Genomic DNA, 17,940 nt, shown 5'->3' with positions numbered 1-17,940 from the left:
TTTCATTTCACTTCACCAATTTGGACTATTTTGTGTATGTCCATTACATGAAATCCAAATAAAAATCAATTTAAATTACAGGTTGTAATGCAACAAAATGGAAAAACGCCAAGGGGGATGAATACTTTTGCAAGGCGGTGTACCTTTGGATGTCTTTCAAGGCCTACCTTCAAACTCAGTGCCTCTTTGCTTGACATCATGGGAATATCAAAAGAAATCAGCCAAGACCTCAGAAAAACAATTGTAGACCTCCACAAGTCTGGTTCATCATTGGGAGCAATTTCCAAACACCTGAAGTGACCACATTCATCTGTACAAACAATAGTACGCAAGTATAAACACCATGGGACCATGCAGCCGTCATACCGCTCAGGAAGGAGACGCGTTCTGTCTCCTAGAGATGAACGTACTTTGGTGCGAAAAGTGCAAATCAATCCCAGAACAACAGCAAATGACCTTGTGAAGATGCTGGAGGAAACAAGGTACATAAGTATCTATATCCACAGTAAAACTAGTCCTATATCGACATAACCTGAAAGGCCGCTCAGCAAGGAAGAGCCACTGCTCCAAAACCACCATTAACAAGCCAGATTACAATTTACAGCTGCACATGGGAACAAAGATTGTACTTTTTGGAGAAATGTCCTCTGTTCTGATGAAACAAAAATAGAACTGTTTGGCCATAATGACCATCGTTATGTTTGGAGGAAAAAGTGGGTTGCTTGCAAGCCGAAGAACACGATCCCATCCGTGAAGCACGGGGGTGGCAGCATCATGCTGTGGGGGTGCTTTGCTGCAGGAGGGACTGGTGCACTTCACAAAATAGATGGCATCATGAGGAAGGAAAATGATGTGGATATATTGAAGCAACATCTCAAGACATCAGTCAGGAAGTTAAAGCTTGGTCGCAATTGGGTCTTCCAAATGGACAATGACCCCAAGCATACTTCCAAAGTCGTGGCAAAATGGCTTATGGACAAAAAAGTAAAGGTATTGGAGTGGCCATCACAAAGCCCTGACCTCAATCCTATGGAAAATTTGTGGGCAGAACTGAAAAAGCGTGTGCGAGCAAGGAGGCCTACAAACCTGACTCAGTTACACCAGCTATGTCAGGAGGAATGGGCCAAAATTCACCCAACTTTATTGTGGGCAGCTTGTGGAAGGCTACCCAAAACGTTTGACCCAAGTTAAACAATTTAAAGGTAATGCTACCAAATACTAATTGACTGTATGTAAACTTCTGACCCACTGGGAATGTGATGAAAGAAATAAAAGCTGAAATAAATAATTCTCTCTACTATTATTCTGACATTTCACATTCTTAAAATAAAGTGGTGATCCTAACTGACCTAAGACAGGGACTTTTTACTATGATTAAATGTCAGGAATTGTGAAAAACTGAGTTAAAATGTATTTGGCTAAGGTGTATGTAAACTTCCGACTTCAACTGAATTATTTTGTTTTGCTGGGTTTCAGGAGTTTATAGGTTTCATTCACATGCTCAAAACAGACAATAATGTGTCTTCAGTTCAAAATGATTTAAAAAATAAAAATAAAATGTCAAAGTATGAACTCACCCCCAAACCTGAATTAGCATTTATGTGCAATTTGCTAGTAAAAACAAGACAGGAACACCCAGAATCTAATCAACTCAATTTAAATGACGCCATCATGTTTTGCTCCTCTTTGAACTATCCGCCATTCGAACAAAATAAGTCACCTTGTAACAATAAATCCATAACACTTACAGTATAATAAAACATATCAAAATTCATAGCTCTTTATGAACTCTTGAAACAATCCAAACATGACAATTTAATTCACACAGTAATATTAATTTAGTCATTAAAATTGTATCAGTCTTCACAACTCCAACGGCGTCCGTGCTCCCAGGGTTCTGTAGGAACGTCCTGCCCCGGAGAAAGCCACAGATAAAGTGTGTTTGACCCCTGTGATAGCCCACAGATGGGCAGCCATCCAAACAATGTCATAAAAAAATGTATTGAGTCATCACGCTGGGCCTCAGTGCCTGCAACTATCACCTTCTCTCCTTCCACTACAACTTTGAATTACTCTACAGTATTTTCAGGCATCATAAAATTAATTGCAGCTTTCAACTTTTTCAGGGGCATGTTGACAGAGTCATACAGTAGTTAAGCATTTAACTTATTAATACTTATCTGTACAAAATATCATTGGTTAAATATCATTTGATTTAATTATGTAAACTTGGGGCAATGGACATTCAGGAGAATGGAAATATACAGAATGTTCAGATAGAAATGTATTGTGTAGCTCCAATATGACTGTCAGATAGATTGGAATAGTACAGGAGGTTGTATGTGCTCTATTCATTATATTTCTATCTTCAACATGCAGCTCCAGATACAGCCCTGCCATTAGTTGAAGGCAGCAAATCCAATAGCTTCAGAAAAGTAGTCACTTCCTGAGATCTGTGTGTAACGTGAGGGATTTACGCAAATATATACCATTTCAGTAGCAGTACTACACCACCTTTTAAATACTTGAGGTCCTCAGTACTCATCTAAACATAACAGGTTCTTTACATCAAGGAGTGGACCATGGGAACCTGACAATATCAGGATGAAACAATTTATTTTCATTTCCAGCATCACAAGAATGACATCTCCATAGGCCTATATCATTCCGATACATCCATTCCAGAAGCTCTGTACAACTGTCCTACAAGACAGACCTCAACAGATGACAATATCAGATTTCCCACAGACAAATATCACTAGGTTTATACGTTTCATTCATATACTCAGACAATAATGTATTGTAACACTCACGGAGCACAGGAAAAAGGAGAGAAGGTCTAGGTGGAATATGGTCGCCAACGCCTAAAAATGTGGACGCCAACGCCTAAAAATAATTCCTATTTCTCATACTTACTTAATTAAAACCACCATCCCCACTCCCGTCCTCCAAAGGCACGCCGACAAGCACATCATAAGGGGATCCCCTGAATGACACAAACAGGAAGGTTTTTATACACAAGGCCACACCCTTAATTAACAATCACATACACCTGGCACAGGCAGACCAACACGGATGTGTTCAAAATAGGTTGACGGTTCTCCCCCGTTACAGATATTCAAATAGGTTTCATAAGTAGTACTTTCTGGGGATCTGTATTCAAACAGTTGCAGTCGCCTCCAAAGTAACAATTTCTTCCCCCAAAAAAAATTGTTACTTTCCACAAAGCATAGTTAAAACTATCGTTATCCCAGGGCTGGTTAACTGTAATGTATTTTTTGTTATGTGTCGGACCCCAGTAAGACTAGCTGTTGCCATTGGCGTCGGCTAATTGGGATCCTTATCAAATCAAAATCAATATGACCTTTTGTCTATATTCCCGGTTCTATGCAAGGGACAAAAACAATGTGTTCCAATAAACATGGGTCTGATCTGTTATTGGTCCTTATTTATTAATTCATGCAACAGTGGATCACCTCACTAAGGGAACATAGACATGGTCCCACAACCACAAACAGCCAGAGGTTTACTAAACAGACACCCACAGCCTTCCACCCTGCCTACCAAACCACAACCTCTCCTGGCATGTTTCAAGGGTAATCACTTCAAGAATCAATAGGTACATATCAATAATTTATAAGTACAAAAATGGATGTAGCAACTGCAGATTTCCCCTTCATCAGCTTTTCATGACATCACTCTGTATTCAGCTTCAAAGGGGCAGGATGGTGTTCTATTCAACCAGTAAGTCACAAAGTACGGCAGAGAGAAAGACCATGTTCTCCATTCATTCATTGTCCTCATCCTTTACCGTTTACTGGTTGGGTTATTTTTAACCCATTTGTTTTTAGTGAGAGTTCTGTAAACTTACGACTACCTTTATTTATTTATTTTATTTTATTTATTTCATTATGTTATCATGGAGTCAAACTGAGACCAAGGTCTCTTTTACAGATGAGCCCTAAATTACAGAAATCAAAAAATATAAATACAAAATTCAAGCAGAAAGAAAAACACTGTCATAAAAAACCAACACATTCATCAGTAATAAAGTCCTCAATCAGCTTTCTGAATTGACCTAGAGGCACAAAACCATTAGAATTAAGAACATTTTGAAGATTGTTCCACAAATACGGATTGCTACACAAATATCTACATGTGGCCGCTATAGTGACCCATAGTTGGATGACTGGTTGGGTTATTTTTAACCCATTTGTTTATTGTGAGTACTGTAAACTTCCAACTACCTACACATGGTATTGTAGGTGCTATAGAGGCAAATGGTTGGGTTACTGGTTGGGTTATTTTAAACCCATTTGTTTATTGTGAGTACTGTAAACTTCCGACAGGGATGCTTTCTTTATGGGGGCTCGCGGTCAAAATGACCTAGCTGTACAGGTGAAGATTGCCACAGATCCAACTCCTTCTCCCCAACCCCTCCCATCCTCAGCCCCCTCTCCACTCATCTGACTCATTCCTCCTGTGCACCTCCCCTTGGCCAGGTAAACCATATAAATATTCAAACCTCAGTTAGCTACCCAGGGAGCTCTTGGTTGCCTCGAAACGTGGAGAAAGAGGGAGAGAGACAGGTGTAGACGTGCAACAGGTGGAGTCTCTCAGGATAAGGAGGAAATAAATGATCTTTACAAAACCACTGGGATTGAGACAGCGGTGCAAGGATGGGGCTTGTAGTAAGTCTGCATTGCAATTTTAATTATCAGGATTTGGATTGACTTATTTTGTTTTCTTTCAACTTAACTAAAAACATGTTTTTTTTTGCAGTTCATACATGCAAGAAACGTTTAGCTCTATATTTTATGTTAATAGCTGCTTCTTAAGGGGATTTTATACATTTCTAAATTGAATTTCTACACCTGATTAGCAAAGAGGCACATTGATAGTTTACACCTCCTCTTCATTAACGTACCTTTTGACATACAGAAGGGGAAAGATGATTATAAACAGGCGGCAACGTCAGAGGACGATGGAAAGAAGAAGAGTGAAAAGCAGGTGAAGAAAGCCAAGGAGAAGACGGACATGGACGACCTGAAAAAGGAAGTTGACCTGGTGAGGAAAAACCGATTATTTATTCATTTATTCAATCTATTCATCTAATTTAGTTGACATGGACAATGCACGTTAATCCATATGCAATTTGTTTAAAATAGATACAGTGACATAGCTTCAAAAATGTCTGTATTTTCAATAAGAAAAGACAAAGGTGCACAGTAAACAAAAAAAGTTTTTTTCCCACATTAAAAAAGACTACGGTTTACTATAGAATACTACAGTACTAACTATATAATTCTATAGTAACCTGTAGAATACTATACTATACACTGTAGTATCCCTCAATCATGTGTAGTACTTACTATAGAATGTTGTAGTATACTTACTGTAGAATGCTATAGTAAATATGACAGTATTATTGGTTAAAGAAACACTGTAGTAAATACTACAGTAATGTCAGCAAAAACACTACAGTCTGCAAAAACACTACACTTTTTAAACTATATTAACTACTACAGTATTTTATTTGCATATACCCTGCCCATTCCATTCCCCCATATTTCAATGTGTGCCACCCATATGTAAGAAATTATCCGTTCAGACCCCTATCCTACCTACCTACAGGTTATGGAAAATGTTCTCTTTTAGTATTTCTTCAGTAGGTTTCCTGAAGGAGAAAGCCTCCCCTTCTATGTCAAAGATAATAAACCAAAATACTATAGTAAATAATACAGCAATGCAGTAATGTTATACGGTAATTTGGGCGGGGAAATAATTGCTGTATTTTGAATGGTACTGTAATTCCATCCCACAGAATACAGTACCATAACGTTTTTTTGGAGCCCCAAAAACCTTTTGACCACTAGTGGGTGCATGGTATTGTTGCTTCTGGCTCATGACCATATTTTGAGGCTTGCCTTGTAAGAGGCTATATTTGTTGCACCCGTTAGTGAGAATGTTGTACCAATTTAACTGGTCTGTGGTAGTAGTGCCCCATCAATTTCAAATGGATAGGGAACATATTGGAGTGGCAGTAAGTCTTCAACCTTTAACGGTTGAGCGTTTTGCCATGTCTTTTTGGTCTGTTTTGCCCTGTTGTTGCTGACAGTTTGGAAGCCTTTGTTAAGGCCTCTAGAAGTGCAAATGATATAAAACACCAAATATTCATTCATATGCTGTAATGTGTAAGCACTACCTAGCAGCTAACCTGCTTGTACCAATCCCATGTCATTAGAGTAAAACATTGTGAAATACAAACCCATTCTCCCCTCAATTAATTTCATTCATCCATTCATTCATTCCAATTACAGTCAGTAGTATTAACTTTTTTTTAACACATTTTTTACTTTAACTGTATATATAACTGTAAAACAACACATTTCATCAAACCTATCCAGTGTATGTGAAAATAAAACTTTATTTTTATTTTTATATTAACAGTATAATACAGTAAAATCTACGATAATTTACTGTCATTACACAGTACTTGCTCTGATACTTTATTTACATAACAGTAGGCAATATGACATTCAGTAACTTACTCACCACTAGCTGCCTGTAAATTACTGTCAAATGCATGGCAACCCCTTTACAGCGTAAGCCTATTAGTCTCTGTGGACAAGAAAAGGTGCAGCATACAACCTATCAAGCGTGTATAAAGCTCTTTGGCTTCTAGATTTGCATTTGGCCACTCATTTGCATTTTCATTTACATACTATTACTCTGCAGTGAGTCTTGGTGGGCAGTTCTAAAACCCCAATAGCCTACGTTTAAACTTTAAAGAAACATTAGCCTATCTTTGGAAACTGCTTTCTTGCCTGTAGCGGAATAGAAAACGGATATGTGCACTGTGCAGTACTTTTTCAGGGCAGGAATGTAAAATTCAGTAATGGATTCAGTCATGATTCAGAGCGATTCCATCCATCATACAGAAACGAATGACTCTTCTATGGTTTAGATTTAAATCTGTGCTGCATGACCTTGTCATACCTAGAATCAGTTCAAATTATTGGAGGAATGTGTTTCATAACTATATGTTCTGTTTACTTCTGCCAAGGGGGAAAGATTAGAGAACTACCTAGTTCAACAAGCTCTCTCTCTCTCTCTTCTCTCTCTCTCTCTCTCTCTCTCTCTCTCTCTCTCTCTCTCTCTCTCTCTCTCTCTCTCTCTCTCTCTCTCTCTCTCTCTCTCTCTCTGATTTAGGATGACCACAAGTTGACCTTTGATGAACTTAACAGGAAATACGGCACAGACTTAGCCAGGGTGAGTGAATATGTATGTGTGTGCATGTGTGCCTCCGTTTGTAACATTGAGAACCACTTGGATCAGTTGCTCCTAAGGATTACAGCTGACTGAAATTGGAAGAGTACTGAGGTCGTGGAGGTTACGGCACAAGGTCATAGCATAGGTAGAACTTCATCTGCTTTCAGTGTCATGATGAAATCACTATCTACCACTGAATCTTTTCATATGAAACGTATCTATATCTTCCGAAAGTTTACACAGAGTTTGGAGTCAAATATATATTTTCCGATTGTGTGACATCCCTTCACTTACTCTGTGTTGCTCTTCTATCTGTCTGTCCTCTTTTCCATTTTCCCTCTCTCTTTCTCTCTCATCCCTCCTCCACCCAGGGTCTATCCTCGGTTCGGGCTAAGGATATCCTTCTTCGCGACGGCCCCAACACCCTGACTCCTCCCCGCACTACCCCTGAGTGGGTGAAGTTCTGCAAGCAGCTCTTTGGCGGGTTCTGCATGCTGCTGTGGATCGGAGCTGTGCTCTGCTTCATGGCACACATTATCCAGGTCACCTCAGAGGAAGAGCCGACCAATGCTAATGTGAGAATCATACAATCATAGAATTCAGAGATAATTTGAGACTTGACAAAAAAACACAAAGCCTCCAGTGATGGAAAGGGTAACGATAACGCAATATTCTCATAATCTTTCTGCCTAACAGTTGTACCTGGGTCTTGTGCTCGCTGTTGTCGTCATTATCACTGGTTGTTTCTCATACTACCAAGAGGCCAAGAGCTCAAAGATCATGGACTCCTTCAAGAACCTGGTCCCACAGGTTAGACTGCATTTTCAAACACCTCTGAGAAGAACTTGATCATATAGTTACCTCTACAGATGTTAATCCTGTCATCTGCCTTGTAGCAAGCCCTGGTTGTCCGTGATGGTGAGAGGAAGAACATCAACACTGAAGAAGTGGTGGTTGGCGATATAGTGGAGGTGAAAGGAGGAGACAGGATCCCAGCTGATTTGCGTATCATCTCTGCCAGCGGCTGCAAGGTGGATACATAAAAATACATGAAGTCGTGTCACACACGTAAATGTCATTCATTCATTGTTGTATTGATGCAATTCTATTTTCCCACTCAGGTGGACAACTCCTCACTCACTGGTGAATCTGAGCCCCAAACTCGTAGTCCCGATTTTAGCAATGACAACCCCCTGGAAACCAGGAATATCGCCTTCTTCTCTACCAACTGTGTTGAAGGTAAATACCTTCTGTAACTAGCTGTAATTATTGAAAAGTTATTAGTTAAAATTACTTAAAATGTATCAATTCGCTCTTTTAGGATGGGATTCAGACCGGAGTTCCATGCGCATAAATGGAACTTTATTCTTTTTTTATGCACTCTCCTCGCTATTTGTATTCTAAAGCATGGGGAAACGCCAGAAATTGAGGTGTGTCTGACCTTGATTTTGTCCCGTAATAATTTCACCACCGTTACCGTCGAGGACCCATGAATAAGTTCGAGCAAACCTGCCGGTTCTAAGTGGGAAAAGCATCTACTTTATTTCCCCCCAATAGAAGTAACAGCATTCTCCATACACTGTCATTTATAAATTGATAAGAGCTTATTGATACGAGCTAGGTAAATGAGTGAAGTATGAAATATGTGCGGTTATGCAGAATTTTTATTGTATGGCCTTATAACTTGCAGGGATCAAATTTGGAGACACGCCAAATGAGATGACAAGGTAAAGAGTTGCGCCAAATGTAGCCACTGTGCTCTCTAGAACGTTTTAATCATATGCCCCAACGTTTCCTTTTTCCTTATTAGCCACTATATTTAACTGCCAATTTAGTGTTCGTTCCCTTCCTTACATTCGTATCATTCCATTACATCGTTTGATTTAGCCTAGCTTTATCTCGTTCCTCTGTAAACGCTGTCACGTCTTTGTGGCTGTGGCTGAGGGTCAAGTAATAGTGAATGCTATTTAATGAAGGCCAAATACAAATTGTAGTAAAAATAAATCGGGGGCATATAGGCTTGTTAAATCATTATGGAGCTCAAACCGATACTTTGATCTTGACACACGGCGCAACACTTTGCACAGTTCCATGATTAGTGCGGGAAATTAGAGTACGTTTATTATATCATACTATTGTATACTATTCTCCATACTATAATTATAAAACGATTGTAGGCTAGACTACTTTCAACCTCACCATTGATTAACTGAATGTGGCAACTTTCAAAATTAATCAAAACTCCTTTTTTTGTACATAAAGGCTTTATTTTTTACATGAAGTAGGATTCATGATTTTCCCTAAACATAAATAATGTGTAAAATCAGTGTTTTAAAATTGACCCTTGAGTTCTGAAACAGAGACAAATATGCATATGTTTTCATGGCTATCTTTCTATATTCTGAACACATTCTCTACATTCAAGTCTTGTGGCGATCAAATTCAAATTAAAGGTGCACAGTATTGAAAGAGATTGCTTTAGATCAGGGTTCTTCAATTCCGGTCCTGGAGGGCCGAAACACCTCTGTTTTTCATCCTCTCCTTCTAATCAGGGGCTAATTCAGACCTGGGACACCAGGTGAGTGCAATTAACTACCAGGTAGAAATAAAAAACAGAAGTGTTTCGGCCCTCCAGGACCGGAATTGAAGAACCCTGCTTTAGATAAATGAACAGAAAAACGAGTGAACAAAACCTCCCTGATTAAAATGGTAGGCCACCAAGTGGGTGTGTTTTCTGAGGTTGAATTAAATGTATTAAATGCACGCAAGGGAACCTTGCCCGAAAACCTTGTTAAGCCCCTCCATAAGGTAAGTCTGAATACCAACTACTGAGAAGTGTGTAGGAAAGGCAGGCATATTAAACGTGTTCATTTGTCTGATTCGGCCTCTTTGTGATTCTAAACCAGGAATCATCAAATCATCAATTATTTTCTTGAGCAGATGGTCTGGGGGCCGGAACATAATTGGCTGCAAGAAGCCCAAACATATAATATTTGACTAAAACATCATAATTTCAAACCTTGCTTACATTTGTATATGATCACGTGTCTCTTTATTATGTGTGAGAATAGTTGTGAACACATTTCCCAAATTTAAATCACTTGGAGCTGATTTCCTGAAGGTTTTTACATTTTTAAAGTCCAACAATGAAAACTTTTGACTGGTACTGTATATATATACATATTATTATTATTTATTTATTTTATTTATATATATATATATATATATATATACACTACCAGTCAAAAGTTTGGACACAACTACTCATTCAAGGTTTTTCTTTATTTTTACTGTTTTTGACAGAGTAGAATAACACATATGGAATCATGTAGTAACCAAAAAAGTGTTAAACAACTCAAGATATATTTTATATTTGAGATTTTTCAAATAGCCACCCTTTGCCTTGATGACAGCTTTGCACACTCTTGGCATTCTCTCAACCAGCTTCATGAGGTAGTCACCTGGAATGCATTTCAATTAACAGGTGTGCCTTCTTAAAAGTTAATTTGTGGAATATCTTTCCTTCTTAATGCGTCAGTCAATAAGGAACATTTCAAGAACTTAGAAAGTTTCTTCAAGTGCAGTTGCAAAAACCATCAAGCACTATGATGAAACTGGCTCTCTAGAGGACCGCCACAGGAATGGAAGACCCAGAGTTACCTCTGCTGCAGAGGATAAGTTCTTTAGAGTTACCATGCTCAGAAATTGCAGGCCAAATAAATACTTCACAGAGTTCAAGTAACAGACACATCTCAACATCAACTGTTCAGAGGTGACTATGTGAATCAGGCCTTCATGGTCGAATTGCTGCAAAGAAACCACTACTAAAGGACACCTATAAGAAGAAGAGACTTGCTTGAGCCAAGAAACACGAGCAATGGACATTAGACCGGTGGAAATTTGTCCTTTGGTCTGGAGTCCAAATTTGAGATTTTTGGTGCCAACTGCTGTGGCTTTGTGAGACGCGGTGTGGGTGAATGGATGATCTCCGCATGTGTGGTTACAACCGTGAAGCATGGAGGAGGAGGTGTGATGGTGTGGAGGTGCTTTGCTGGTGACAATATCAGTGATTTATTTAGAATTCAAGTCACACTCAAACAGCATGGCTACCACAGCATTCTGCAGCGATACGCCATCCCATCTGGTTTGCGCTTAGTGGGACTATCATTTGTTTTTCAACAGGACAATGACCCAACACACCTCCAGGCTGTGTAAGGGCTATTTGACCAAGAAGGAGAGTGATGGAGTGCTGCACCAGATGACCTGGCCTCCACAGTGTTTTATACTTTTTTGGTTACTACATGATTCCATATGTGTTATATCTTAGATTTGATGTATTCACTATTATTCTACAATGTAGAAAATAGTAAAAATTAAGAAAAACCCTGGAGAGGGTAGGTGTGTCCAAACTTTTGACTGGTACTGTATATATATTTTGTGCTCAGAAAACATGGGGAGGCCAAATAAAACCTCCCGCATTCCAAATTCGGCCAGCGGGTCGCCAGTTGGGGAACCCTGTTCCAAACCATATTCTCCATGTTTGGTCCTTCCAGGAACTGCCAGAGGTATCGTCATCAACACTGGTGACCACACTATCATGGGTCGTATCGCCGCCTTGGCCATGAGTCTGGAAAGTGGGCAGACGCCTCTCGGGATTGAAATTGATCACTTCATCGAAATCATCACCGGTGTGTCCGTCTTCTTCGGCGTGACTTTCTTAATCCTCTCTGTTATTCTGGGCTATGGTTGGCTGCCATCCATCATCTTCCTCATTGGAATCATCGTTGCTAATGTGCCAGAGGGTCTCCTGGCTACTGTAACTGTGAGTGCTGATGAAAAGTAATGTTTAACAACATCTTCATGAAAAATAACAACAAAACATATTTTGTCTCATTTTTTATTCTTTAACCCTCTGCTATGGATTTCCATCTTAGGTGTGTCTAACTCTGACTGCCAAGCGTATGGCCAAGAAGAACTGCCTGGTGAAGAATCTCGAAGCTGTGGAGACCCTGGGGTCCACCTCCACAATCTGCTCTGACAAGACTGGCACCCTAACCCAGAACAGAATGACCGTGGCTCACATGTGGTTCGACAACCAGATCCATGACGCTGACACCACAGAGAACCAGAGCGGTACCTCTTTCGACAAAAGCTCCTCCACCTGGGCTGCACTGGCTAGAGTCGCTGGCCTGTGCAACCGCGCCGTCTTCCTGGCAGAACAGAGCAACGTACCTATCCTCAAAAGAGATGTATGTGGTGACGCCTCAGAGACTGCCCTGCTGAAGTGTATCGAGCTGTGCTGTGGGTCTGTCAAAGACATGAGAGAAAAGCACCGCAAAGTCGTTGAGATCCCCTTCAACTCCACCAACAAATACCAGGTAACCACACGTGCTCTTTATACATAGTATCTGGTCAATCAAATCAAATCAAGCTTTATTTACACAGCACATTTCAGACATGGAATACAATGCGCTTCACAGGAAAAAAACAATGGACAAAAACAATTGAAGTAAAAACTGAAATATTTACAACAAACATAAGAGGATAAAAAAACAAAATATAACAATAAAAACTGACAAACTGAAGAAGTAAAATGTGTGGGTTAACAACGGGTTAAACTGTGATCTAAAAGGTGGTGTCATGGATTTAAAATCATGGATGGCTTTTCTCAATCAGCTTGTAACTGCCACTGGGTATCTACATCCAATACGCTGCCGGAACTTTACTTTACCAGGCTTACTGGTAACCTGCTGAGTTATTTTATTTTAAATAAAGTAAACCCTCTTCATGGTGTCATCTCATCAAAAAACAATACATTTCTTCCCTTAGCTCTCCGTTCATGAGAACAACACGGCCGGCGAGTCCAAGCATCTGCTGGTGATGAAGGGAGCCCCTGAGAGGATCCTGGACAGCTGCTCCACCATCTTGCTCCAAGGCAAAGAACATCTTCTGGATGACGAGATAAAAGCATCATTTCAGAACGCCTACGAAGCTCTAGGAGGGCTGGGAGAGAGAGTGCTGGGTAAGAGGGCACACACCAATATGGAAACATATTCATTCAAACGTTTGGGAGCTAATGTACAGTCTTGAACATGCAGGATTTGTTCTAGCGTGTTTCTGACTCTGTGTCCTTTTCAGGTTTCTGCCATTTCCAGCTCCCTGATGACCAGTTTGCCGAAGGCTTTGACTTTGACTGTGAAGAGATGAACTTCCCCACTGAGAATCTGTGCTTCGTTGGCCTCATGTCCATGATTGACCCTCCTCGTGCTGCCGTGCCTGACGCTGTGAGCAAGTGCAGGTGTGCTGGAATCAAGGTATGGCAATATCATATTAAACTCAACACTCTTAGGCCATCACACATAACAGCCACTTTGATCAGACCACTCAACTTCCCTTCCTACGCTTAGGTTATCATGGTTACTGGGGATCATCCCATCACTGCGAAGGCCATTGCCAAGGGTGTGGGCATCATCTCTGAGGGCAACGAGACTGTTGAGGAAATTGCTGCTCGTCTGAAAATCCCAGTTTCTGAGGTCAACCCAAGGTATGTTGCAGTTTGTTTGGGATAATTTCGGTGTATGTCATCATACTTTCTACACTTAAAGCTGAGTGACAGAAACCTATATTTTGCAGTTTTGGGAAAAATACAAGCCAGTTATATTTAGCTTATATTTTAACTTTCCATCTTTGTGCCATGCAGAGATGCCAAGGCCTGTGTTGTCCATGGTGGACAGCTGAAGGACATGACCACCGAAGAGTTGGATGACATCCTGAAGCATCACACTGAGATTGTGTTTGCCAGAACTTCTCCTCAGCAGAAGCTGATTATTGTGGAGGGTTGCCAGCGTCAGGTACTATTTAGTTAATGAATCCATGCTTATGTGTCAGTCGGGATCATTGCATCTTTCGTTGCTAAGACCTTTAAACACCTCTCTTACTTATCCACAGGGTGCCATTGTGGCTGTGACAGGTGATGGTGTGAACGATTCTCCTGCTCTGAGGAAGGCTGACATCGGTGTTGCTATGGGTATCGCTGGATCTGACGTCTCTAAGCAGGCTGCAGACATGATCCTCCTGGATGACAACTTTGCCTCCATCGTGACTGGTGTTGAAGAGGGTATGAGGAGCTCTGCCGATGACTATCAATCTGCTGTGTCTTTCCATCCTTCTGTCATCACCCTGACTATCCCTTCCACCCTCTATTTCCCCTCAGGTCGTCTGATCTTTGACAACTTGAAGAAGTCCATCACCTACACCCTGTCCAGTAAAATTCCAGAGATGACCCCCTTCCTCTTCTTGCTCCTCGCCAACATTCCGCTGGCTCTAGGGACCGTCACCATCCTCTGCATCGACCTGGGAACTGACATGGTGGGTCTTTCAGATGTGGATACTCCTCCTTTGTGAACAATCTGATCATGTGTTCTGGTGCATCACCACAAACAATGTCCGTGATCATTTCAGAGGTTGTTCAGAAGGTATTTTCACTAACATCGAAGTTAGCAACGATGTGTTTCTAATTTGGGTGATCTTTCCCATCGTTACCTTCAAGATCCCCGCTATCTCCCTGGCCTATGAACAAGCTGAGAACGACATCATGAAGAGACAGCCACGGAACCCCAAAACCGACCGACTGGTGAACGAGAGACTCATTAGTGTGGCCTACGGTCAATTTGGTAAGGCGTTAATTTGACCCTGCTTCTGTTTTGCCTGCCCTTTTAACGGGTCTTTTTGAGTTGTATGTTGACCAGTCTGTTTCATAGCACATTTACAATCTGATCGATGTCACACTTTATTAGGATAGTCCGTCTGTATTATCAACAAAACATCATACTAACAGACTATCTGTTGATAAGCAACTGCTTGCTACGGTTAGGGTAAGGGTAAGGTAAAGTTAGGGTTAGCGCTAGGGTTAGTAGATAGTTAGTTGAAATGTTACTGATGTTAGTCTGTAGATAGTCTGTAGAGCATCTACAGATGGGACTATCTAAATGAAGTGTTACCTAATACTCTCCTCCTTCTTCCTCTTCACAGGAGTGATGTTGGCCGCAGCTGGCTTCTTCACATACTTTGTAATCATGGCTGAGAACGGGTTCTATCCCATGGATCTGCTAGGTATCCGTTTGGACTGGGAAAACCAGTTTATCAACGACTTGGAGGACAGCTACGGCCAGCAGTGGGTGAGTACACAAATGCCGCTCTGCCTTTTGCTGACGCCTTACTAACGGATCCATAGAAATAGAATGAATAGAAAGGGCGTCTCCATTCAAGTCAATGATGGCATAATGGGTGAGCTGGCATGAGTATACCGGTCAAATTGTCAGGGTTATAGCTTCCTAGCCCGTTCTATTCATTATATTTCTATGAAGGGATTAGCATTAGCCTTGTTTTGAGTACCTTCTTGTGTGATGAGTTCTCCATTAGAGCTTTTTCAATCTCTCTCCAATTTTTTTCAAATGTAGTTTAGTCCAGTTAGTTTATTCCATCAGGAAATTCAAGAAAACGAAATAAATCAATAAATGTGATATAGTATTAAAAAACAAAGTTCAGAAGTCATGGCTGGGATTATGCATCAGGGTTGATGCACAGCTTGCATTTTGGATAGTCAGCGGAGGAAGAATCAATGGTCTTGAGAAAGAGGGAACCTTTCAGTCACTGCCAGAGAGGCAGACACAGACAGGTCCGTAGCCTCGGCAGCACAACTCACAACCCCCAACGTCCTCTCCGTGCTTTGGGCTTCGTAGACAGCTTGCTACTATTCCTCCAGAACTACCATTTGTACACTTGTGGATGCCGCTGCTGTCACTGGCTCACAGGCTCACCACACATTCATTAAAAATGTAATAAACACCTCCCCTCTTTCTCCTCTTCCTCTTTGTTCCTCTATCTGCCCTCATCTCTCTCTCTCTCTCTCTCTCTCTCTCTCTCTATCTCTCTCTCTCTCTCTCTCTCTCTCTCTCTCTCTCTCTCTCTCTCTCTCTCTCTCTCTCTCTCTCTCTCTCTCCCCCCCCCCCTCTCTCTCTCGCTCTCTCGCTCTCTCTCTCCCCATCCTTCAGACATATGAGAGCAGAAAGATTATTGAGTTTACCTGCCACACAGCGTACTTCGTCGCTGTCGTGATTGCACAGTGGGCCGTTTTGGTCGTCTGTAAGACCAGGAAGAACTCCTTCTTTCAGCAGGGACTAATGAAGTAAGTACACACATCGATCTCCGTGGTCTTGGTCTAAGTCTGGTACACACACACACACACACAACACACACACATGTTCATACAGCCCTGCAACTCACTTCAAAATCAATATCCACCCTGTTGGTTTAAATTCATGAAATATATTTTATTTTTCCTCCCACCTAAAGGAACCGTGTTCTCATCTTCGGACTTTGTTCGGAATCCGCCCTGGCTCTCTTCCTGTCCTACTGCCCTGGAATGGATGTCGCCATCAGAATGTACCCACTCAAGTGAGCAGTAGACCCTTCAGATTATCTTAAACTCTTCTGTATACCAGCTTGGAACAAAGGTCACCGCCTGTTTTAAAAGATGAGTGGTAAAATGGGTGGATATGATAAAGGGCGGAGACTACTGCGGCCTCACAGGATCAGTTGGGGTTCACTAGCTAGCTGAAGTGTAATGGGGTTTACTGCCTAACCGAGAGAGAAAACGCAGCTCCCAGATTTACGCTCAATTTAATATTTTCTTTTCTTTTCCTTCCCTCTTTCCTTCTATTTTTCTTCTCTATTTCCTTCTGTTATTCCTCAGGCCTTTCTGGTGGGTGTGTGCCTTTCCCTACACCCTGCTCATCTTCATCTATGATGAGGTTAGGAAATACATCATGCGACGGAACCCAGGAGGTAAGTGCTCAGGGACTATGGACCACAACAAGTTGTTAAGCTAATGCCGACAATTGGCCGTCACTGTCAATTATTGTATAATAACATGACAATGACATGTAGGATTGGGAGTGCCGAATTATATCCTTTTGTATCATGGAGATTTGCAGTGTGGCAAGATGAAATCAAACTAATTCTGTTGTTTTTTTCTCTGAATTGTCTCTTCTTTCAGGTTGGGTGTACCAGGAGACTTACTATTGAGGCAAAGAGGCGGTCCCAGGATCACTCAATGTCACTCTGCTACAGTATTGCCTTATAATGTAATCATTCATTTTACAAAGATATTAAACCTATTTGCCTTTGATAGACAATTCTCAGACCTTACTTGATAGTCTATTCCTGTAGCGCTTTAAGAGTCTCGGTTGCACTTTGCTATTCATCTTTATGGAGTCAGATTGCATAGTCTTTATTATGGGTTGCATGCGAGGTCTCATCAAACATGAAAAAGCAGCATCGCACATCACAACACCAGATCACCCTAAAAACGTTGGAGAACACACAGATCGATCTGGCGTGAAATGTGCAGCAAAAACAACAAGTCATCATGCACAATGCCAACAGTAGCCTATACCCGCAAATTGCAAAGTAAAATGCATTTAGGCCTACCTTTACTTGTAAATGAAGTCCATTTGTCTGTCCTTACATTAGAAACAGCTTCAATCAAATCATTCTGTATTTTGGTTGATATAGGCCTATCCGAAAACACGGTGGAAGTGTCTGGGTTCATCATTACCCCTAAATGCTTACTCTTGTTTCCCTAAGCATGTCTTTCTTCAAAATGTG

The 17,940-nt window shown here is 41.0% G+C and overlaps 1 protein-coding gene across 1 annotated transcript; it reads left to right on the top strand.

Moving 5' to 3' along the window:
* Positions 1 to 4,528: 4,528 nt before the first annotated feature.
* LOC121560329 (sodium/potassium-transporting ATPase subunit alpha-1) lies at positions 4,529 to 17,444 on the top strand. The gene is made up of 21 exons (XM_041873339.2): positions 4,529 to 4,691; positions 4,942 to 5,067; positions 7,213 to 7,272; positions 7,644 to 7,847; positions 7,969 to 8,082; positions 8,169 to 8,303; positions 8,394 to 8,511; positions 11,826 to 12,094; positions 12,207 to 12,650; positions 13,102 to 13,294; positions 13,411 to 13,586; positions 13,680 to 13,816; positions 13,973 to 14,123; positions 14,221 to 14,389; positions 14,486 to 14,640; positions 14,822 to 14,945; positions 15,304 to 15,449; positions 16,326 to 16,459; positions 16,627 to 16,728; positions 17,027 to 17,118; positions 17,330 to 17,444. The coding sequence occupies exons 1-21, from the start codon at positions 4,680 to 4,682 to the stop codon at positions 17,356 to 17,358; spliced, it is 3,090 nt and encodes a 1,029-aa protein (XP_041729273.1). The 5' UTR covers positions 4,529 to 4,679; the 3' UTR covers positions 17,359 to 17,444.
* Positions 17,445 to 17,940: the final 496 nt, after the last annotated feature.

Source organism: Coregonus clupeaformis, unplaced genomic scaffold (genome assembly GCF_020615455.1).
Source record: "Coregonus clupeaformis isolate EN_2021a unplaced genomic scaffold, ASM2061545v1 scaf1104, whole genome shotgun sequence".
NCBI lineage: Eukaryota > Metazoa > Chordata > Actinopteri > Salmoniformes > Salmonidae > Coregonus > Coregonus clupeaformis.
This window is presented reverse-complemented; position numbering and strand designations above follow the sequence as displayed.

Bases quoted from the DNA above. Each gene is read 5' to 3' on its own strand.
- LOC121560329 (XM_041873339.2), top strand. The intron at 8,083-8,168 runs GTTAGACTGCAT...TCTGCCTTGTAG, and splicing joins TCAAGAACCTGGTCCCACAG to CAAGCCCTGGTTGTCCGTGA. The intron at 16,729-17,026 runs GTGAGCAGTAGA...GTTATTCCTCAG, and splicing joins ATCAGAATGTACCCACTCAA to GCCTTTCTGGTGGGTGTGTG.